At 42.3% G+C, this 25392-nt stretch overlaps 1 protein-coding gene across 1 annotated transcript; it reads left to right on the plus strand.

Moving 5' to 3' along the window:
* Positions 1-5073: 5073 nt before the first annotated feature.
* On the plus strand, positions 5074-5322 carry LOC116507234 (glucose-fructose oxidoreductase domain-containing protein 1-like; the record flags this gene model as incomplete). The annotated part of the gene is made up of 1 exon (XM_032215249.1): positions 5074-5322. A coding segment is annotated over exon 1 (249 nt), but the record flags the coding sequence as incomplete, so codon positions are not given.
* Positions 5323-25392: the final 20070 nt, after the last annotated feature.

Raw genomic sequence — 25392 nt, forward strand, 5'->3', positions numbered from 1 at the left:
CATTGTTATCTAATTAAGAGGGATTATTCTCATTCAGTTCACAGGCCATGACTGCCCTTAAATGGAATGGGAGATTTACTGAAACACAGAAATTGCATCATCCTTAACCTATACTGGCTGGAAATCAATCCAACCTGCAACTGATGATGAGGACAAACGTATAATTCCCCAAGACACTAGGTTAGTGTTTAGGACAGCCGCTTACAACAGTTCATTTAGTGACCAATCAAAGTTACAACGGCACTGAAAAAAGTAACTTATGACCATTTTTCACAGTTACGACCATTGCAGCATTCCCCCATGATCATGTGATCAAAATTCAGACGCTTGGCAACTGGTTCATATTTATGACTATGACTGTGTCCCAGGGTCATGTGATCCCTTTTTGTGACCTTCTGACAAGCAAAGTCAATGGGGAAGCCAGATTCACTTAACCGGGTTACTAACTAATCAACTGCAGTGATTCACTTAACAGCTGTGGCAAGGAAGGTCATAAAATCAGACAAAACTCACTTAACAAATGTCTCACTTAACAACAGAAATTTTGGACTTAGTTAGTAAGGGCTACCTGTATACCCTCAAAAATGCTATAAGGTCAAGGTATTTTTTTAAAAAAATTAAGTCTCTCTCAAGTTGAGTTCAATTCCTGGTTAACTATTTAGCCAGGTTAATGTTGTTTTCTTGGGCCCAATATGGATCTAGTCTGCCACAGCTGTCTGCTAAGGGGTTATGTTTGTTTTTGGTTTTACTATGCAGCCTAGTAAATCAACCTGTAGTGGTTTTCCAGCCAAATACTAACCATATCTTACTCTGCTTTGCTTTCTCAATATCGGTCAAGATTAGGACCCCTGAAATTCATGCTTTTTTTTTTTTACTCCGTGAATGAAATAATTTTAATAAGAAAATATGTTATGTTAAATAGTATTTTATTGTTAAGTGTATAGCGAGGATACAACTTAGGGGAGATCTTTTACATATTTTAAAACCATATGTTGAGTAAAATGTAATTATTCTTGCATTGTTTGCTGTGGGGATTTTTGAAAATCAGCCACTTGGCCATTTTTTTCTATAAATTTGGTGGTAGGCACATTTCAGTATAAGCTGTCACTCTCTGCACATATAGGTGCCAGAAAAAAATAATGGGGAAGCAACAGGTTGTTTTGAGTTCTTGTACCCTATGGCAAAACACTTCAAATCAAATGCCTTACATGTCCCAAATGCAAGACAAAATTGCAAACCCGTCATGTTGAATATTCAGAATATTTCAAGCCTGGAAAGTTTTATTTACCCATATTGTTAATTCCTGTTGTTTAATGTAAGACCAGGGGGAAATTGCATTCATGTATTATTATCTTCTACAGGAAAGAAGGCAAAAGTAATTCATATAGTTGCTTTCAGATATTATATATGATCAATGGATTCTAATTTAAATTTAAATTATTCCAATTTATATTTAAATTATTCAAAAACACATTGCAAGTACAAATTCAAGATTCTGTAATTTACTTTTGCCTTTAAAAGTGTTATCAAATGGAGCTTATTAGAAACAAAATACAACAATTACGCAAGATGAAATATCCAGCAATGCAATATATAGCATAATGCTGCATATATAAATGTTTCAATTTTTGCAGTAGTATTTTTGTCCTATTTTCCTATCTTTTTTCCCCTTTGCAAGCTGCCAGGAAGGGACAATTTTATTCTTTGAAAACTGCTCTGCAAGTCTTTTTTGATTGAAGAGCAAAGAAAAGTGCATTCAGCATAACAGGTATCATTTATTTACAATTTAAATCTCATCTTAAATTTACCAAGAATATAATTTGAATCACATTTTTATTCTGTACATCACATATTTCCTAAAGAAGATATGCTGTCTGATTGCTTTAACCTATCAGTTTTCATTCTAATGGAATCTTTCTGTATCCTTATATTCCAAAACCTTTGATCATAGAGTATAACATTTGTTTTGAATCACAATTCCAAATATATGTAAAAGTTCACTTTAAAAATCAAATGTCTTCACTTCTGCCTTGTACTCTAGTTTTGGGGAAAGTCTTTCTCTTATAGTCCTTTTTAATACATATGAGCATTTTGTGACTGTCCACCCCTATCATGACAGTTAAACAGTGAGTGAGTACTCCCCTTTGACTAAGGTGACCAGACGTCCTGCTTTTCGCGGGACAGTCATGATTTTTCACAATTTGTCCCGCATCCCGCAACGTTTTTAAAAAGTCCCGATTTTCATGGGTGAGTGGACGAATCGGCAGTGCAGCCAGGACCCACTGTGTGAGGGCGAGGGAAGAGCAAGGCGGGGCCTGAGGGAAGCTGGAGGGAGGGGGCTTGGAGGGAAGGGGGAGCCAAGATGGCGGTAGCTGAGGAGGTCTCGCGGCCACTGCTGCCACCGATGCCGCCAAGGAATTGCAGGATGATAGTGGCTGTGCGCCAGGAGGGTGGCCTGTGGGGCTGGAGGCTGCATGGCGGCAGCGCGCTGCCGAGCACTAACAGAAGTCGCGGGGCAGGCTGGCCGAGCAGCCCCACGTATGCAGCTCGCCTCGCCACCCGATGGAGGCTGCCCTGTTGCTGGCACTGCTGCACCTCTGCTCCACCGCGAAGATTTTCAATTTCAATTTTCAATTTAATAAAAATTTGTATGCCGCCCACTCCCTTGGGACTCTGGGCGGCTTACAGACAGATAAAAAGCATTTAAAAATTAAAAGTAAAAAAAAATACAATTGTTAAAATTACACACCATCCATTCAGTCTAAGTCCCAGGCCTGCCGGAACAGCCAGGTCTTGGTGGCTTTACGGAAGGCCGGGAGAGTGGTAAGGGTCCGGATCTCTAGGGTAGGGCCGGCGCAGCTACAGAGAAGGCCCTCCCCCGGGGAGCCATCAGCCGGCACCCGGAGGAGGCCCAACCTGTGAGATCTTGTTGGTCATTGGGAGGTATGTGGCAGGAGGCGGTCTCTCAGGTAGCCAGGTCCTAAACCATGTAGGGCTTTAAAAGTAACGACTAGCACCTTGAAGCGCGTTTGGAGACCAATAGGGAGCCAGTGCAGCTCGCGGAGGATGGGTGTAACATGGGTGTATCTAGGTATACCCAGTATCGCTCGCACGGCTGCATTCTGGACCAATTGCAGTCTTCGAACACTCTTCAGGGGCAGCCCCATGTAGAGCACGTTACAGTAATCCAGTCTTGAGGTGACGAGGGCATGAGTTACCATTCAAAGTGCCTCCCGGTCCAGGTAGGGCCGCAACTGGTGCACCAGGCAAACCTGGGCAAAAGTCCCCCTGGTCACAGCTGACAGATGGTGTTCTAACGTCAGCTGCGGGTCCAGGAGGACACCCAAATTGCGGGCCCTCTCCGAGGTGTGTATAATTTCAATATCAATAGCCACTCGGTCTTGTCTGGATTGAGTGCAAGCTTGTTCGCTCCCATCCAGACCCTGACAGCCTCCAGACACAGGCATATCACTTCGACTGCTTCGCTGAGTTGGCACGGGGCGGACAGATACAATTGACTATCATCCGCGTATTGATGATATTTGATCCCATGCCGGCATATGATCTCACCCAGCGGCTTCATGTAGATATTAAATAGGAGGGGGAACAGGACCGAACCCTGCAACACCCTATATTTGAGGAGCCTAGGGGTCGATCTCTGTCCTCCAACCAACACTGACTGCGACCTGTCCGAGAGGTAGGAGGAGAACCACCGTAAGACGGTGCCTCCCACTCCCACCTCCCGTAACCGCCGCAGAAGGATACCATGGTGGATGGTATCGAAGGCCGCTGAGAAGTCAAGAAGGAATGTCCTCTATCCCTGGCCCGCCAGAGATCATCGATCAGCACGAACAAAGCAGTTTCGGTGCCGTAACCAGGCCTGAAACCTGACTGAAAGGGATCCAGATAATCTGCTTCATCCAAGGTCCGTCGGAGTTGAAAGGCCACCACCTTTTCAACAACCTTCCCTACGAACGAGGGGTTGGAGACTGGACGATAGTTGTTTAAGATGGCTGGTTCCAGGGAAGGTTTCTTAAGGAGGGGTCTCACCACCGCGTCCTTTAGAGGGTGAGGGAAGGATCCCTCCCGGAGAAAGGTGTTAACAATCCTCTGGAGCCAGCCATATGTCACCTCCCTGCTGGTCGAGACCAGCCAAGAGGGACACGGGTCCAGTAAACAGGTGGAGGCACTAACCGCTCCCATGGCATTGTCCACTTCTTCAGGAGCGACAAGTTGAAACTCGCTCCACGAAATCCGATCAAGACCCTCTCCCGGCATCTCGGCTGGTACTGTCCGAATCCAAGCAATTTTATCCGACAGAAACTGAACAAACTCCTCAGCTCTACCCTGTAAGGGCTCGCCCGCATCCCTCCCTTTCAAGAGGGAGCGTGTTATCCTGAACACGGTGGCTGGGCAAGATTCTGCGGATGCAATAAGAGCGGAAAAATGAGCACATTTTGCCACCCGTATTGCCACTAGATAAGTCCTAATAAAGGCTCTTAATTGTGTTCGGTCGGATTCGGAGTTACTAGCCCTCCAGCATTGCTCTAGGCGTCTCTTTTGGCGCTTCATCTCCCGGAGTTCCTCGATAAACCAAGGAACCACCACCCCCGCCGGCTCTTCCTGCCTGGGCACCTACCACCCAGGAGTGGCCCGAAGCCCTCCTGTCCACCACCGGCTGCACCGCGGCCGACTCGCCCCGGGCGCGCTGGAAGGCTTCAGGCGTCCGGGTGGGAGGAGCCAGTGAGCGGAAGGTGGTGGTATCGCCACCCGGGAGCTGCCAGAAGCCTTCCTGCCCAACACCTACTCTCCCTGGACTTGTTTTGATGAGTGCGAGGCGACTGACGGTAGTTTGCGCCGGCCGTGCCCGCTCATACTATCGTCAGCTCCCCCATGTTAAATCTGGCCACCTTATCGTAATCTTGAGGCTCCGCGCGAAAGGGTCGAATGCGGAGGAAAGGAAGGCATGTCCAGCAGCCAGATCGCAGCGAGGAGAAGTAGGAGGAAGGGGAGGAAAAAGGTGAGCGTGGAGGGAAGCAGGCAGAGGCAGCCGCAGCAGCAGCAGCAACAACCATGCTGCCCGGGGTGGGCGTGTTCAGCACCAGCCTGACCGCCCGGGTCATCATCCTGCTTCTAAAGGACAAGGGCTTCGCGGTCAAGGCACTCTGGGGCCGCACTCAGGAAGAGGCGGAAGAACTGGCCAAGGAGATGAGCGTCCCCTTCTACACCAGCCGGATAGACGAGGTCCTGTTGCACCAGGATGTGGATTTGGTCTGCATCAACCTGCCGCCTCCCCTCACCAGGCAGATCGTGGTGAAAACTCTGGGTGAGTCTCCGCGGAGAGCTTGGCGGGCAGCTGGCTGGACTTCCAAGAGCTGGGGGGAGAAGGAAGCTGTGGAAGAAGCGGCAACGCCTTGAAATGGAAAAAGGCCTGCTACGTTGCACACACGCACGGGCATTCAAGGAATCCAGCGTTTTTGTTTTTTTTTAAAAAAATCCCAATCAACCCGATCACTCCGGCTCTTCCCGCCTGGACGCCCACCGCCCAGGAGCCGCCCGAAGCCTTCCAAGAGGTGGGGGGAGAAGGAGGCCGTGGAAGAAGCGGCAGCGCCTTGAAATGGAAAAAGGCCTGCTTCCCCCCCCCCCCCCAATAGTATCCCGCTTTACCAATTTTAAAATCTGGTCACTTTACCTTTGACAGCCATTTTGACATATTCTGAAAATTCACAATGATGTTGATGACTCGGGTTAGATTGTGAGCCTCAGAAGTTCCTTAGCACTTTGAATGAATTCACAACACTTTCCAAAATCACAGGCCGCTTTTTGCAGTGGATTGACCTTTTTTTTTCTTTAAGTGAATTGTCATGGCATTATGGTATATTTCTGCATATTTGGGAAATTCTCAATAACAAACACATGACCAGTTCAATTTTAGATGGCATCTAAGTTGGATGGTGTGTAAGCTGGTCAGATGCTTCGTCCATATTTCATGTTTCAATTAGAAGATACTTTAAATTAAAAAAAATTAGGAGGAGGATCTTTGGTAGCAAGTCACATATCTAATTTTGAGAAATTATTGATTATACCTTTAGCTTATCTGTTAAATTCAGGTTTAAGGTCAAGCTATATTTAAGAACATTTCTTAATTTAAAAATTCAATCATGATAAACATTATTTCATACTATCTGATATTTTAAATGATCATCGATTTTTATCCTTTTATTATTTTTTTAATTGAACACCTGGCCCAAATTTTGATTAGGAGTCTTAAAATAATTAACAGCCAGGAAAACAGCCCTACCAAGGAGCCCTTATTAAAATCCGTTTGATTATAAAGACATAGTACTAAATTAGAAAGGGATGCTTCTGCTCTTGAACTAGTATCTGATTATTAGATGGATTTCTTCTTTCTAACCCCACACTTCTCAGAAGGCTGCCACTGATTATTCTGCTGTTTTTGAAAATAAATAAATAAAATTCCTGAGAACTGCCAGAACTGTCAGATTATAAAAAGCTGGAAGTGATCATGAGGAACTGGAATTCCTGGTCAGTACCCCATGTGGTTCAAACCTTTCCACCTTTCTACTTCTAAAGCATCTGGAAGTAACCATTATCTAAGAAAGGATGCTGACTACAGTGAACTCTCTGACCTAATCAGACTGTTCCCTTGCTCTTGTCCACAATGATAAATTACATCACTTCATGTAAATCATCCCAATTGTGTATGTATTCCCTCCTCCCCCTGGAACCAAGGTAAAGCCCCACATGTACACTGGAAGGTTTAAACTCCAAAGAGTTTCATTAGCCCATTAAGGGATCAGAAGGCAAGAAGTAGAAGGCTGTGTTATCTCCAGACACAGATCACAGTTTACAAAGCTATGTATTTATCATGATGTCTGATGTCAAGGGAGGGATCATAGATCTTGAACCTTGTAATTCCTTAATATGGGACTGTAACAGCAGACAAATGGCTTTGTCATTCTCTATACGCAAGGACATACATCAAAAACTATGCCCGTGAGTCCAAGGAAGTTTGAAATTTGTCTCTTCTTCAAACATAGCATCATGTTCTATACAGTAAAACAAGATTTCTCAACCTTACACCTTACACATATGTTGACTTAAGTTTTCAATTACACGCTGACTATGGATTATGGGACATGAAGTCCTGCACTTTTGAAAGATGATTGAAAAATACTTTCTTACAAAGCCTTCAAAGTACTTGGTTCTTTGCTTCAAGAGTTTGGGCTGTTCTCGAGAGCAGTGGCTTCAACCACAGAAACTGCTAGTCTGTAACTGTAAACAAGATAGAAATAAACTCCTTTGCAAAATTGCTCAACCCTCATATTTCAAGCATGCAGTGAATTCAAAATAAATGTCTAACTTGCCCCAAGACAAGTTACCGTGCCAAAGCATTCAGTAAATGATCACAAAAGGCCACGTTTACACAACACACTTAACTTAGTCACTGAATTAATCAGTGTTTTTGATTGACACAATACACATAAACATAAACTTCCCAAATGGACAAAATTTGCAGAAATAAAGCTAGCCGCAAAAATGCAGCCATTATTTTTTAACAGACCTACGTTTGTTGTATGAAGACAGACATAATGTTACAAATGTTTATTTGTTTCAGCTCTCTAAGAATGTACCCCTCTGTGGTCATTTCTAAAGGGAAAGATTAGCAGCCCACTACAGTAAGAAATACACCAAGATATTTAATCTCCATACTTAACATAAATATCAGTATGAAAAACTTAACACACCAATATCTCTTTGGAGTTAATCGACCTATATATTAAATGCTAAAAGTCTGAAAGTCTCTTGACTAATTCTGGACTTTCAATCAATTAGAAACCTCTTATCTAAGCACTATCCTCTCTCATTTTCCAAGACTATTTCCCAGAATGAGTTGATTATTTATTATTGGGGGGGGGCATCTACTTGAATTCATTCTGTCATTTTCCCCCACCCACCCCCACCCATCCCAGTTCGCCTTTGGGACCACCCAAAGTATCACTATGGAAACAAAGCGATGTCACAAACAGTGGGTTGTAACTGGGACCAAGCAGACAGGCTGAGCTCTGAAGAAGCAAAGTTCTCTTTTCATGCAAATGTATCCTCCATTAGTTATATTTGATTCTCCCCCACCCGCACACAACAACACAAAAATCTTCCTTTATAATAATAAATGGATATCCAAGAGGAATTGCAATTGTGTCTCCTATCAGCATATGGTTAGCAGCGTTATCAATCAGGGTGCTGTACCAGGGACACACAAAATCCAGAATTCTTTTGCCATCTTCTACTCATTTTAAAGTTACATCCTAATGCTGCTGTTGTAATTTCCTCTCCCATAAAAGGCAATAGTTCTGTTCTGATAAGCTTAAGTAACAAGTCTCCTGTTTGTTCTCATGCAGAGGGGAACATGTTATAGATCACATTAACATCTCTACTCTGCTGGTTTATAACACCTGGCATTCCCCTTCAGATTCCCAACTGGACACCTTCCAGATGTTTTGGTACTGCCATTCTCCAAAAAATCCCAGCCCAATCCTCCACTGAAGCTCAGCCAGCATTCTTCATTCTTTCAAGCACCCCTTAAGACCAAGCCAACCTCTGCTTGCACCATCTGGCCTCCCAACATCACCCTTTCTTCTCCCCACTCCTCTCTGAATCTATCTATAGATCGCCTCCTTCCTTACCACCAAGTCCAGATAATATGGAAGGAGGGGGAAGGGGATTTGGACCAATATAAAGAAACGTGTCCCTGGCACGGAAACGAAGGGCAGAGTGAAGAGGGGGGAAGAAGGAGAACGTGCTTTTTAAGGCCCGATCTCTGGTCGCCAGCAGTTTTAGCAGCACGGCAAGCCGCAGAGAAAAAGAGAGAGCCGGACATCTGCTTCCCAGCAAGCATCAAAGGCTTTCCTCACAAACCCTGCATCCAGATGGAATCCCTTAACAGGGCTTTCCTTCCCCTTCCCTGTTTCTCTCTCTCTCTCTCCCCTCCCGCCCCGGGACGCCTTTCTTTCCAGCCAGCCTTGGGCAACGCTTGCGCGAGCGGAGCTTTCCAATCCCTCCATCCCGCGGACAACTCTTCTCCAACTCTCTCCTCGGCTACCCTCGGTTGCAAACCGAGATCCTTCTTCACCACCACCACCATCCCATCCCACTTCAGATTGGACGCTCTTACGTACCCAAAGCATGCAGGATAGGCAAACCCAGGTCATCCTGTCATCCGATCGGCCGTGGAGAGGCTCAGGGAAACTGGGAGCATTACAGCATCGGCGGCTCACATCCTCCGGCTAAGCCAGGGCAGGAGGGGCAGGCACGGACGCGGAGAAGGCAGCTCATTCTCGCCCACCAGCGCTTTCCCTTCCTAGTATCGGCGCGGAGTTTTTATTTTAGGTCCCCCCCACCTCCTGCTTTCTTAGGGCAGCCTTCCTCACCTCTCCTAAGGAAGGGGAGAAGGGGGCGGGGCCTGGGACCAGAACACTTCTCTTTATGGGCACAAAACCCCTCCCCTCTTTCCCAACCCCTCCCGCCTGGCCAGCTGCAGAACTTTGCCGCGCTTTTATAACGTTGAATGGGTCCCGCTGCAAACCGCGGCGGCGGTGGCGGCGTCACCAGAGAAAGGGGAGCGCGGGGCGGAGCGTCGCGTCTGGATCTTGGGGGTGGGGTGGGGGTAGGGGGGAGGAAAGACCCAGGATCGGTTCGGCTACGTACTGCCAAAGAACACCCAAACGGCTTTGGGGAGATTTAGGTGGATTTGGGCCCCCCTAAGCAACAGAAGGGTAAGGAAGCGTCTCTAGCGAAATCTAAGCGTTTGATCAGTCAAAAAATCAATATTCAAGACAACTGAAATCCTTTGGCTAGGATAAAAGGTTCTCTGGCTTACATTGCACCAAGCAAATTCTGATGTTAAACGTACAATACCGTAATGCTTTGTTTTATTTTATTTTTTATCAATAATAGAGTTTATGTCCCGAATGGACACGGGAGTTTCATTGCAAACGAGAGTGTTCTAGTCCGAAAAGATCAAAGTCCACGAGGGACATAAGAAGAGGCTGATCCTTTTCGTTTTAAAGAAGGAGATACGGTACTGCTGGCTTTTAAAAAAAAAAAACTTTTAAGTATGGCTGCCGGCACAATTATTGCAATCTAAGTCGTCCCCCCCCCCGCGTCTCGGAAGGTTTTTGCATTTAAAAAATAGTAGTAGTAGAAATTTTGGATACACTTCTATTTTAAGAGCAAGACGGTAGACGTTTCTTACTATCTTTATCTAAAGGAAAGGGATGGTGAAAATAGAACATGGTTTATTAAAAGAGAAATAGGAGATCCCATATAATATTCATTGGGGAGATCTGTCCTCTGATTAATACTAGATCTTGCTTGTGACTTTCTGCTTTCCCAGAAAGTTCAAATACCCCCACAATCTCATTATTGCCAAGTGAGACACATAGACTATCTGAGACTGGGATTTCCATCGGGGCATGTTCACAAGCTACTGGCTGACACCCCCCCCCCCAAAAAAAAAGCATATTAACAAAGAGAAAGAAAGCACTCAAAACAATATCATACAATACAATGGACTGTATACACCCATAATTAAAATAAAACAAGTAGTAATTGAGCAATTGCCAGGGTTGGAGAGAGTAAGTAGGATCAAACATGGAGATGAAGGGACGACCTAATTCCAGAGTTGAAGGACCTGGTAAGTCTGCAATCAGGAGATTGATCCTGGAAGAAGGAACAGAAGGACTTGCTCAGAGGAACATAAAAATCAACCACGTCTACAGGGAGACATAAGCATCAACACTTGGGGGGGTGTGATTGGATGTTGTGAGCAGAGGACTCTAAAGACAAGCCCCCTTGTTTAAAACAGAGTCTCACAATGACGTAAGATATGAGCATGGTATAAAAGCTCCAGAAGAGTGAAAACAGTATTATTATAAACTGTTCTGGATTAAGATCAGGGAATGGAAAGAGACATCAGGAACACTTTCCAGGGAATAACTGAAGTAATCTTAAGGAAAAATCCTGCTCGGAATCATGTTCAGACTGATCTACCATCAGCATCCCCACCTACCCTTAGAGAAACACTGCACACCTGGGATTCAAAAAAGCATCTTGATCTCAGCTACCGTTGACCTCAGGGCCATAGCAGGATTGATATGACGTGGCCATGTGTACATTCCAAAAGTGGGTGGAGCCTTTTTTTTAACTTAATTTGTATTTTATTTTTTATATATTTCATACTCCTTTATTAATATTTGGGAGGGTTGTAATTGCAAACTTTCAAAAGAAGCTGTAACTTTTTTCTTCATCAGTAGAGGGTGTTGCAATATTGGATGTTCATAGCCATTTATCCTGATGAAAAGGACTGCATTTTTTGTTTGGTTGGATGGTTTTGGAACAAACAATCCATCAGAAAGGGGGTTAAAAATGTAGCCTTTTTCATTAGTAGAAGAGAATATGAAACAGAATCCCAGTGTCTTGGCTTTCTCTGCTAAAAATAATTGCTGCAGGTTCTTTTCTTTTGGAAGGAACAGGGAAGCTGCAGCTTCTCAAGAGGTTGGGGGAGAGAATGAGCAGAGAAGGCAGTGAAGAAGGTGGAACAGACCAGGCCGGTAGGATGGGAAAACTTCCAGCTTGTGTGTGTGACGGGGGGGGGGTGGGTGTGTGTGTATCACTGGGAAGAATTGGACAGAGATTGAGGATGGTAAGGAAAAGTTGCAGAAGAATGAACTTTCAAGGAAGAGTTGGGAGAAAGGAAGGGTTTGGAATGGCAAACAAAGGGGAAAGGTGGACTGTTTGCACATTTTCTAGGTTACAGATTGTAGTTACAAGGCAAGCATCAGTCCCAGCATCTCTCCTGTTTGGGTTTAAGAATCAAACCTGACGTTAAGGACATCTATCCATAATTCCTTGTGATGTCGAAGGAAAAACATAATCACATAACTGTAAGCAGAAACTAGAGACATCAAAACTTTCTCAGGGCTTCACTTCTCCAGTGAAATAAACCAGGAACAAAATTAAACACAGGATGGGGGAATAAAGCAGTGGAAATGCTTGGAAGGGGTGACGGAGATTGTAAGAGGGATATTAATGGGCTTTAGCTTCTCCAAGGGGCTACTCAGCAAGATGGTGTCTTGTGTAACCCATTAACAAAAATATGCTTTACCACACCTCTCACTCCTCAACTAATTGGTGGCTTACCCAGAAGGGGTCCCGTGTTCAATTACATGAAAGAGAGGAGAATGAACAAAATGTGCCCCTGGACGTTTCCAAAGCAATCAGCACAATTTTCAGAAAAAGTACCATAACTCCTTTTTTATAACAACTTCAAGCAACAGCATGAGGCTCCAAGAAGAATGTGACTTTTCAGCTTTGGAGAGCTTGCGTCCATACAAAGAAGGGCAAGTAATAGGAGGGCAGGGGAAATAAGCTAAGCAGCGTTTTTAGTGGGCAAAGCAACAGCAGCATTGAATTCAGTGCATGGGTCTTCTGTGTACTGGTGTAACACTGGGTTACTTTTTGCCAGCTTCATACTGCTAGATTTCGACCAACTGAGAACAGCTTGGTTCTGAAACTCTGTTTGTCCTGAACAGCCAGGCTGGCATTTGGTTCCTATTATTTTTCACCAGCCCGGTTCACATTCACTTTCCAAATTAGACAAGCCTGAGGAACCCAGCAGGGGGTGAACCAATCACTGGTTGCTTGGAAAGAAAGAAAAAAGTAAATGGCAGAGAAATGAACCGTCATCATATTTTGGATTTTTTCCCAAAGCATAGAGGGGGATCAAAATATATTATCCTTATTCTGCTGAAAATAAAGGCTTGCATGCATTGGCTGATGCGCTGTGAAGTGGGATGTTTTGGCAACAATATAGGCTTGTACTACTCCACCTAAAAGGCCTAGAACCACCTTCTCCAGATGGGTTGGAGTACAGACATGTTGCTTTGGGTGATGGGAGTTATAGTATAAAGGTCAATATGTTAGGGAAGAAAGCATCGCTCAGCATTAATGTATATGACTGAGTACAAGGAGATTCCATCTGTTCAATTATACAAATTAATAAACATAGTCTTGGAAATTCGTTTACAGATATTACTAACCCATTTGTCCTTAAATCACCTAAATTTGTGACACAGAAACTCAAACTAAAAGAAAAAGTCATCTTCCCTTTCCTTGGTAACCTAGGGAGGATATTCTGAGTCCTCAAGGATACAATTAGCTGGACAGAACAGAATAAACCTGCACAGGAAATAATCTGTAATTGGAGTATAGGCTTAGCACTTTCTCAATAGGCGTGGTCCTCTTCTGAAGTGGTACCAAAGGAGTTTCTGGTTAAATCATACTGCCCTCTGGGCAGCATAAAATTAACCCAGATCTGCCATCCCCTACAGAAGAGGGAGGGGAGGAAAACCAAACATAATACTTAAAAATGTTTACCAAGTGAGAGCTAAGTTGTTCTCTAATGATTTCCAGGACTATTCACAGCTATAGGCAATATTAATATACTGTGTAGAAAATAATCCAGACAACCGTAACTTATCATATTAGGATAAAGTTCAGTCTATAGTTTTAAGGATTTTTTCTCTAAGAATATGTCAGCCTAAGTTGTACTTAAATTAATAAGTTGCTGTAAATCAAAATTAAAGCTATAGAATTTATCGATCCCTGTTTATATACTGCTAAATCAATAACAACTCCCAGTGGCATACAGCAATAAAGATATTGATGAACCATATAAATGCAAAACAACCTTTCCCCTCTCCCCAAAGAACCCAACATCAATTATAAAAATAGTCTCTAAGAGGAATAATAAGTGCAAAGGAGTTGGGGACTGGACAAATTTGCCACTCTCACCGTCAACAAGGGGAAAATAATGAAAACTGAAGGATTCAAAATGCACTATGGAGATAATGAATAAATGAAGATGATCACTACAAATATCTGGGCATCCTTCAACCTGACAGTATGACAATACTGAAGTCAATAAGAAGGTTAGAAAAGATCATCAGGAAGGTGAAGATTTTAAAGTCCAAACTAAGAAAATACCCTCAAGGTAATTAACAGCTAGGCTGTTCCCGTCATTAGATAGATGTTGACAGACTCTATTTACCAAGGAAAATAGGTGGGCATGGAATATTGTAAGCATACTGGATAGTGGAAGAAATAAAAGGGGAGGAATATGTGAAGGATAGTTAAGAAGATGCACTGAAGCTAATATACCATGAAGCCTTACTGCGTACTGGAAAAACCAAACTGGCCTACAAGAAAGACCACATGAATAGAAAAGAAACATGACAAGGCAAAGTATTACACGGCCAATACCAGTGGTGGGTTGCAGGTGGTATGCCCCCGGAACGGGCGTACCGGTGCATGCTGGGAGCACCGGGTACCGTTCCGGTAGGGTGCTCCAGAGAGCCCAGCCACCCTCCTTAGCTGTATTTGAGCTCTTTGGCGCTTCTGTGCACGTACACAGAGGGTACAGTGCCTGCACGATGCTCCGCCGAGCAGCTGGAGCATTGTGGAGGCATCGCGGAGCGTCAGAGGAGATGAGGACACAGGCACACGCTGTGCGCGTGCTGTGCACATTCATGTGGTGGACACTGGGCCCTGTTGCACTATACCAGTTGCAACGGGGTCCGGAACCCACCACTGGCCAGTACACACACACAGAAAAAAAAGTGAAAGCAGATAACAACAAGAACTGACAATGGCTAAGAGCAGAAAAGTTGAAACAAGAGACGGAACAGCTAATTATGGCTGTACATGACCCAAGCCTTAAGAACAAATGCATACTAAACCAGAATTGAGAAGACAGCAACAGACAGAAAATGCTGTCTCTGCAAAGAAGCGGAAGAAACAGTGGATCCCTGAGTTAGTTGCTGCAAGAAAATTGCACAGTGACCACAAAAAACAGAATGACATAGTAGCAGGGGTGGGTTCCTGCCAGTTCTAACCTCTTCTATAGAAGAGGTTCCACAAATCTACTGTGCCATTTAGAACCGGTTCCAGCTCCCTTCCCCGCCCGTCCGCACCACGCTTGCCCCGCCTGCCGCTCACTGATTGGCTGGCTCACTAATCGCCCAACCCGCTTCCAAGAGTCCTATCTAAATCTTAAAGTCTTAAAGCTGTCGAGTTTGAACACCCATGGGGGGGGGGTTCTAAAGAATTAGGGGTGCAAGGGTCTTGTAACTTGACAGTTTTAAGACTTGCGTGCTTTAAATGCCAGAGTTTCTGAGCCAACATTTTGATTGCTAAGCAAGAGCATTGTTAAGTGAGTTTCACCACATTTTACAAGTTGGCCACGCCCGCCCAGTCACATGACTGCCAAGCCACTCCCACTCAGTTACATGGCTGGCAAGCCACTCCCACAAAGCAGGCCACACCTACAGAAGAGGTTTTAAAAAAATTTGAAACCCACCTCTGCATAATAGCAACAATGATGTATTGGAATATCTGCAAAAAATATCAGTTGCCTGGAAGCAAGAACTGGTGGGACCAGAAAATAGACAAAATAATAGAAATTAAAACACTAAAGCACTCTGGGATTTTAGAATTCAAATAGACAAGCACCAGCCACATGACCCCCCAGATATAACAACTGTCAGTAAGAAAAACAAAAAAGTTTGGACAGTGGACAGCTGGCCATGGCAGTACTTGGAGATAGCAGAAGTGAAAAGAAAGAACTGAAAAAAATTACAAAATATAAATAACCTGCAAATAGAAATAGGACGACTGTGGGGAAAGAAAGTAAAGGTAGTACCAATAGTAATAGGTGCCTTGAGTGCAAACCCAAAACATCTGGACCATCATGTGAACCCATCAACACTGACAAAATCACCAGTTAATTGTAAAAGGCAGCTTTATTCAGAACAGCTTACATCCCACCATCTTACCTTTAACACCATCAAAAAAAAACTACACCTCCCTATCTCAGGCCCTTGGAAAGAACTCAATAGGTGGATAAAAATGTCAAATCCAGTTTAAACATGATTGTGAAATCCCCATTTCCTCCCAATCAGCTAGGACTCGGGAGGCAGAGAACAGATGGGGGTGGGGCCAGTCAGAGGTGGTGTTTACCGGTTCTCTAAATGACTCAAAAATTCCGCTACTGGTTCTCCAGAACTGGTCAGAACCTGCTGAATACCACCTCTGAATGAGTGACATGAAACACCACCATCCAAGATGAGCGCACAGGGTGGGTTGGTTCTATCTAGTGTTGTCACAAATGCTTCTCCCCCACTGCATGACCAGCATCAAGTACTCTAGTCCACAGCTTATTCCCTAAGCGGCTGAGTTACACTCTTCCCCAATTTTGCTACCAGTAGTACATTTGCAGGTGAGAAAGAGGAATCAACACATCAAGTCCAGTATGGAAATTGTTGCAGATTCCTATTGAAAAAAGAAAAGACTAGGGCATCTTTTGGGAATTCTGCCACCCGGTACAAACAAATCTATCCGTTAATTACATAGATTTATTCTATTGCTGAGTACAGGTCAAAGGATGAATAGGCAAAGGGAAGCAAGAATTGAAAATGAAAGGGACATATATTTAGTATTCTACCCCATGCCTATCCTATCAATGTTCCTTAAACCATTCTGAAAATTAAAGCCAGTAAAACAAGATTAAATATTTTGCATTTTGCATTCAAGGGACTTTTTACTGCCAAGTTTGAAGGCTAGATGATAAGTTTCCATCTTTCTCATTCAGCTCTGCATATAGGTTCTGATTATAATTGATTTGCAGCTGACATTTTGGCAAGTGTATCCTGATAATTAGCTTGCAGGAGAGTGCTCATCTTCTATAGTGCTGCAGCAGACCTCAAGAAAAAGGCATTTAACTATGTACATCCTAACAGCCACTAATATCTCCCATCAGGCAGAAGTCAGAGATTCTGCCTTCTACTGAACCTTAGAAGCCATAACTATGGTATTTGCTTATATTCTGGAACAGGGAATAACCAAAAGTTGGATTGTTGGACATACAGTCTGCAATTCAGAATATATACCCAACATCTTAAGGAAAATACAGACATATATTACAAATATTCTCAGCAAACCAGTTGCCCAAGATGTCATTCCTTTTCAACAGTTTTCCAAGAATGTTAACTTTCACAGAGTTATCCTTCTTTGGATCCAAGGAGATCTCTGAAGAAATCTCTGTTAGAGATATTACTCTCAGTGATTTCAGTATTTGAAGGCTCTCTCGGAGAGGTATCTCAACTCTATTCCATGACTTCCAAAAACAGGGGTTCCATATGCACTTTGCCATAGAGACTATTATAACACTGCAGCCATAATTGTAAGAGGCACTGACCCACAAAGAAGCAGCGACATTGTAGCTTAGCAGGTTCTGAAATCCTGCATCCCTGATCAGTCTGTTGTGTCTCCCAGAAAATGAATTAAATTGTACCAACTCTGGTTATTAGCCACACGGAAACCTTACTGCTATTTGATAGTTAATGTATTAAAAAGATTCAGACAGTGAAGTTTGCTTCCCAAATTCAACTTTTAATTGTATCCTAGCCCGACAAGCTGAAATATATGAAGAGTCCATTGTCCTTAAAGTGGGGCAAATTCAGAAAATGTCCACAATTAGTTGTCCTTCATAACCAGCAAAAAGACATTAATATGATTCTTGAAAGATTTAGAGTTTTCTCCTCCCCACCACCTCCCCTTAACTAATCCTCCACCCCCCAGGCCCTATCAGTTTACAGCTGTGCTATCAAAGAGCCAACTCATTAAAGCCCTTTATCACCTCGTAAGTGTTTTTACTACTGTTTCGCCTCCTCTTTAAAAACTTTACAAAGTGTTAGATGTACCCAAGTCCTTCGTAGCCCAGCTGACTTCATTGCCTAGTGAGATAGGTTTCAACCTCCTGGAAAGGCTACAGGAGAAAGTTTGAGAAACTTTCTTTGAGAAACAAGGGGACTTCTTTTTTTTTTGCCTGATACTGACACACAAACTATCCAACATTTATTTGTTGCACTACCTTGTGCCATATGTTCAGTTTATAGCTAAGGCATGACTTTTTAATTCAGAGATTTTCAATTCAGTTTCATAATCCTATGCTAAGGAGGAACAATCTGTGGCCTGCAAGAGGGGCCTAACCTCATCCAACCTCAGCGTCCCCTAAGATCATATCATCGTAATTTCATTGCAAAATAGGATCTGGAAATGATACCAGAATCTGGATTTTGTGATTCTGGAAATTCATTGCCTCTCCCACAATGTTGGGATTTATTTTATTGTTGTGACAGTCTATTTTGAAAACACTTTGTTACTATTTGTTCATATATAATACTAAAGATGAACTGTATAATTTTGGCTCCTTTTTTGGTTGTTGTGGTCTACAATACCATAGGACAGAGGTGTAAGAGGCACACCCCAGGACCATATCTTTTTGTGGCCTCCAAAGTACAGCATGGGGCAACATTTATTTCTCTTTTTGTTCTGGGGATGTTGAGCGGAAATAGCCTTGCATATTCTGAAGCATTTTACCTCAGAAAACCTTTGGCATCTTACAAAATGGATCTTCTGCTCCCATTCACCTTGAGAGCAGCAGAGCTTCAGCATGCTGCTTTAAATCTATTATGGTCCTCCTTGTGTACTCTGGTGTAGGACAATGGCAGCAGCCATTTTGTGATTGGATAATACTGTTTTGTTTTTAACCAGCAGCTGATGCTTATAGTGCCAAGTCAACATAACAATAACCAGAGAAGGGGAGGGGGAAATCCCTGGATTTTCTGTCCAATTCATTTTTCCACCTACACGAGTAATTGCATGCCATTATTGTGTGCGTGTTTTCCCCCCATGTCATCACTCTGCTTAACAACTGATTCCCACATTGTCTTGTGCCCTGTGATGTCAAACCACTCAGTAGAGCTGTATTACTATTATCCTTCTTATTTTTCCTATTACCTATTTCCTTAGCTTCTTATGACTATAAATTTGTTGTTTATATCTTATGATTAATGTTGATTGCTTATTTAGTATCCTACGACTATTGTATCTTATAATTTATGATGATTGTATTTTATGATTATGATCATTTGTTGCTTGTTTGTACACTGAGAGCTTATGCACCAGAGACAAACTCCTTGTATCCAATCATATTTGTCCAATAAAGAATTGTAATCACAAAAATGATGTATATGATGAGTTTCTACTACAACTTTTGGCCTGCAAAATAAAGTTCTTCTTTTATGTCCCCAAAGGAAATCAGACTAAGGTCTACAACTCTTAAGATATTCACTGATATAAAATATATGTGAGATTAGGACATCTCAGATGGCAAACTCAAGAATGCATTACTTTATAGATGCTTCAAAATGAAATTCCTCTCTGATGGAGATGAATGTCCCTTGAGATGCCTTTCCAAATCTCAAAATAAGACAATTTGACCAGAATTTGTATAATATTTGATATTTGGATGAAAAAAATAGTTGAAAGCTGTTGTTTCTGCCTTGGGGTCAAACTAAAAGGGTATAAATGGCATAAGTGACTGAATCTCCCATGTATTTTATGTGTTCATGTAAAATTCCATTTGAGAATGACTTCATACCCAGTGCAATTATTGAAACATGCATTTGGCCAGTTCAGGAAGGACTACCACGGTCAACAAAATGGTGGTGTCAGCAATACTTTTGTTCCTCTATTCTAATCGCTTACTTGTTTTCAAAATATCATTTAATTCTCTCCACTACACAGCATATTTGCCAAAAAGGGTGTGGGGGGAAAGTAGCCAAAAGACCATCACTCTGTCCCACCAGAGCCGTGGTCTAAGAAGACAGACTGACCTTTATGCCTTTGTGCATCAGACACGAAACTCCTCCAACTGTTCTTTTTGCTCCAAAACTCCCACAGTCAGAGATTGTAGCAAAAGGACCAATGGTCTTAAAACTGGTTGCTTGAAGTTTGGCAATTGAACTTGTCAATCATCCCCGGTAACAGAAGAAGTGATAGATCCTCTAAGACAGTGTTTCTCAACCTTAGCAACTTGAAGTTGTCTGGACTTCAACTCCCAGAATTCCCCAGCCAGCGAATGCTGAGAGTAAGAGAGGAGGAAGAGGGGAAGAGAGAGTGCCATGCTGTTGTGGCAGTAAGCAGTTGCTTTCTTGGGGTACCCACATGCAGCTAGAATTTCTGGACTTAAAATTAACACTTGGAGAATGAGAAAAATCAAGAAACGTGGCCAAAGAGATAGTCCTAAAAGGGTGCTTCTGTTTTGGAATTTTTTTCACAGGGCTGCAGTCTGATGTTATATTTTTTTATATATTTATTTTTGTTTTTATTTACTTGTTTGTTTAGGTGGGTTAACTTTTTTTTAGTTGAACTTATTTGGAGGTGGGAATAATTTAACACTGGTTTATTGGTGCTATGGGGGTGTTGTTGTTTTTTTTGCCTTTTAAAAAATGAAGTGCATCAGTGTGAACTTATTGATGGTTCTTTTTTAAACGGTTTTGTTTTACCAAAGATACACAACCTGAACTCCTTGAAGATGTCTAGGATAAAGGCAGAATAAATAACTGTAAAACAACAAAGAAGTCATTTCCCCCTCTTCCCATACCAATTTTCCTTTGGAGAGAAGACATCAGCAGCAGCAGAGAAGATGATAACTGAATGAAAATTTGAGACCTGTTTTGCTCAACACCCAAATGGCCCTCCATATAAAATTACAAGCCAAACAGATCGAGAGTCCTAATGAAGATTTCAAATCAGAGACTTCATTACACTCAGGGCATCAAAAGGAGCGCCTCCGGCCAACAAGACCCCCTTGCTGAGTTCAGCAGCAATCAGGGCCTCTCATCCATCAGCACTGGCTCACTAATTACCTTTAAGACCAGCCCAGGTGTCTCTTGCAAGGCCCAAGGAGACAGCTAGACTACTTCACAGTCCCCCCTTCAGCTCTATAAATCTTAGCCACAACCCATTCACTAACATAATGGATCTACGCTGCCCTCCAGAGTCAAGCTGGATGGGGGGTAGAGACCCAGTTCATTAGCATGATTTAAAGAATCATTATGAGGTGTAATGGAAGGAAGGGCAGATTAGCCATCATTGCATTCCCCCACAAACAGGAATGACTCCAGCCACTTAGCAACCAAGAAGAGTTGGGCAATCTGATTCTCCCTTGCCCTTTTCACCCATGACTGTCAAATCCCTTTACCCAAACTCAGACTGTCTTTGCATGCCCCAAACTGTTGCCAGACATCCAATGCATCATAAAGTAGGATGTGAAACGAGATCTTAGTTACTTATTTAATCAATTATATTGCCACCCATCTGACATAGGAGACGCTTGCCTAACATAAACATAGATAAATAAAATACATGCCGTACAAAAAAAATTCCCAAAGTACCCAGCAGTCAGAATCATAAAACAACCATTAATGTAGCCAGATGACATCTTAAACTGATGTAATCCCCCCCTTCTCCGACACCTCAATGATCCGACTCAATCCAAAGCACGATACTTGATGCAGTTAGTTTAGGAGAGCAGAGTAGTTAATACAGGTAGTCCTTGACTTATGACCACAATTGAGCCCAAAGTTTTTGTTGCTAAGGGAGACATTTGTTAAATAAATTTTGTCCGTTTTACAACCTTTCTTGCCACAGTTGTTAAGTGAATCACTGCAGTTGTTAAGTTGGCAACATGGTTCTTAATTGAATCTGGCTTCCCCATTGCTTTTGCTTGTCAGAAGGATGATCAATGACCCCGGGACACTACAGCCGTCATAAATATCAGTCAATTGCCAAATGTCTGAATTATGATCATGTGAAAATGGGGATGCCCAAACACATAAATGGGAAAACTGATAATAGATCACTTTTTTCAGTGACATTGTAACTTCAAATGGTCACTAAACAAACTGTTGTAAGTCAAGGATTATCTGTATATAGTTATCATTACAGCAAGTCTCCTGATTTTGCAACTACAGGAATCTTTGAAAAGTGTCTTTTAACACATTCCAAAAGGAAAACTGAACTTCCTATACCTTCTATTAACCCAGCAATTATTGTTTCAGGCCATTCTTAATAGCATAAAAATATTACAAGGATTAAGATTGTGTTTCCTAATTTTATGTTTTCCAGATGCATTGGGACTACAGGTCCCAAAATTCCCAGGCAGTTGCAGTTCCCACATACCTGGATGTTTCTGGTTGGGAAGCGTTGATTCAAACTTAAGAGAAGCCAAACAATAAGTCTTCTCTTCTCTGTGTGATGGAAACTAACATTCTACTCTACTAATTATGCAAATTTAATTTGAATGTATTTAATTAGCCTACATTATTTTCCCTCTCCAGAACTAAAAGAAGATTCATGGCTAACATCAGCTCACATCTCCTTGGTAATATGTAGTATAAAGAAGCTATGATAATGACATCTAGACGTGGTCTTTCTTTTCTCATTGATTAAGCCCTTCTGGTTTAATTTGCAAGAACTTTAAGCAAGTATTTGTTTTTGCAGCTGGCACATTAGTCTGCTACATTTTTTTTCAATTTCATCTTTTCCTTCTATCTAATACATATTTAGTGTATGAATATGGTCATTGCTTTACATCATAACAGGACTCCTGGTATGATCCTTGCCATCTAAACCCACAGAGGCTCCCTTATACCTAAATATTTTGGTCACCATGCTACAAAAAAAGATGTTGAGACTTTGGAAAAAGCTCAAAGAAGAGCAACTAAGATGATCAAAGGCCTGGAGACTAAACCATATGAAGAACGGCTGCAGGATTTGGGTTTGGCTAGTCTAAAGAAAAGAAGAATTAGGGGTGACATGATAGCAGTATTCCAGTATTTGAGGGGCCTGCCACAAAAAAGAGGGGGTCAAATTATTCTTCAAAGCACCAGAGGACAAGAAACAATGGTTGAAAACTAAGCAAAGAAAAAAGCAACCTGGAATGAAGGAGAAACTTCCTAACAGTGAGCACAATTAACCAGTGGAACAGCTTGTCTCCAGAAATCGTGGGTGCTCCATTACTGAGTGTTTTTAAGAAGAGTCTATATAGTCACTTATCTGAAATGATGTAGGTTTTCCTGCTTCAGCAGGGGGCTAGACTAGAAGACCTCCAAGGTCCCTTCCAGCGCATTCTATTCTATTCTATATTTGAAAATCAGAAAGAGAAGTATGTTAGAATACAAAATTCAAGGAGCTATTTGGAAAGTAGGGGTATCATCCACATCCTTCATAACATAAGTGTGACTACTTGGAAATGCTAGAACAGGAGATATTTTGAATATAAATTACAGGTAGTATTCCATTTATGACCACAACTGAATCTAAAACATCAGTTACTAAGTGAGACATTTGTTAAGTGAATTTTGCTCAATTTTAAGACTTCTCTTGCCACAACTGTTAAGTGAATCACTGCAGTTGTTAAATTAGCAACACGGTTGTTAAGTGAGTCTGGTTTGCGCACTGACTTTGTGTGTCAGAAGATCACAAAGGATGATCATGGAACACCCACACAGACACTGCAAATGTCATAAATATGAATTTATCTGAATTTGGATCACGCAATCATAGAAATGCTGTGACGGTCGCTAAGTGTGAAAAAACACTCATAAATCACTTTTTCAGGGTCGTAACTTTGAACTGTCACAAAATGAACTGCTGTAAGTCGAAGACTACCCATATTTATCCAACAACAGTAAATTTGCAATGTAAGACAGCGACTGACCTAAGTCACCCAGTAAGCTTCTATGGCTGGTCGTACTAAGGATCTTCCCATTCTTAAATCTGAACCCTTATCCTTAGAAGGGCTTTCCCGATAAAGATTCTAAATTATTCAGCAAAAGAAAAAGAGAAATCAGGATTCCGCCTAAATTTAACCATTGGGGCTAAAAGGGATAGCATACAGATCTGCTTCTCAAAGGACCAGTCTTGGCCCGGTTTCCAAATTGCTTTAAAAAAAAAAAAAAAGAACTCTTCAGCCTTCATAACATCCAAGACAGCGTGTATTATTTTGCTGAATACTTTTGTCCCTTCTTCCCTTCCTATGACCGGATTGGCACAGCATGTTAAGCCATGGGTAGGGTTAATAAGCCAAAATGACTGGGGGAAAGGAATGTAGGTCTTGTGATCTTTCCTTTAGCGTCTTCCCTCTTCTCTCCCTGTTTCTTTCATCTTTTTCTTTCCCTCTGTCTAGCAAAGATCTTTTCACGGAGAAGAGAAAAGAATACTGTAGCGGATGCTCCTCCTAAAGTTATTCAACCAAAGACATTCTGCAACTATTTCTATTTTTCTTCCTTTATTATTGTTAGTATTTTTACTGGAAAGAGATGGCGGTAGAAGAGTTAGGAAGTTAAATGATGATGGTGCCTGATTCCTGTAAAACTCAACAGAGTTTGTATAGTGGCTGAGATGCTGGACTGGTCTTGGGAGGTTTTATTTATTTGTTTATCAAATTTAGAGAGTGCCCATCTCTGTGCGGTGTACAATTAAAAACATATAACCATAAAAACCATATAAGTACCAATAGGAGGCAATTAAAACAGGAGTAGGATAATTAAAGTTAATAAGGTGGAGGGAAGGCCTTTAAGGCACTTCCAAGGTTGCAGACTGCTCTGTGAGCACCAAGCAAACCAGCAGAACCAGGTTTTCAGAAACAATAGTCCTCGACTTACAACAGTTCATTTAGTGACCGTTCAAAGTTATGACATCACTGAAAAAATGCCATGACTGTTTTTCACACTTACGACAGTTGTAGCATCCCACATGGTCACGTGATTTACATTCGAATACTTGACAACTGACTCACAGTTATGACGGTCATAGTGTCCCGGAGTCATGGGATTGCCTTTTGTTACTTTCCAACAAGCAAAGTGAATGAGGAAACCGAATTCACTTAACCACCCTGTCACTAATTTAACAGCTGCAGTGATTCGCTTAACAAATGTGGCAAGAAATATTGTACTGGGGCAAAACTCGCTTAACAAATTTCTCACTTAACAACCAGTGATGTGCAGGCAAGGGAGGCAAAGCCTCACCACTGTCAATCATGAAAAGGAAAAAAAATGTAAATGGGAAAAGGCGAGTGCTGAGGTTAGGCTAGTTAGCTGCTGCCACACCGTGAATGACTGCCTGTTTAAAAAAGCCTCTAAAAAAGTGCCCTCTACTATGAGGCAGGAGAACTGCATGCCTCATCTAGTCTGGCTTTTTGGGCGCTTGAGCAGAGTTAAGCGAGGGTTAAAAGCCTAAAAAATCCCGAGGTAGTTAAGGCACACAGTTCTCCTGCCTCATAGTAGAGGGCGCATTTTTTAGAGGCTTCAACTCTGTCATTCTGTTTAAAGCTGCAGCGTCACGCTCACTCTTCCTCCTATATTTCTCCATTTCTGATGCCCCCCACCCCACGCTCCCTCTTTT

This window comes from Thamnophis elegans, chromosome 1 (assembly GCF_009769535.1).
Source record: "Thamnophis elegans isolate rThaEle1 chromosome 1, rThaEle1.pri, whole genome shotgun sequence".
NCBI lineage: Eukaryota > Metazoa > Chordata > Lepidosauria > Squamata > Colubridae > Thamnophis > Thamnophis elegans.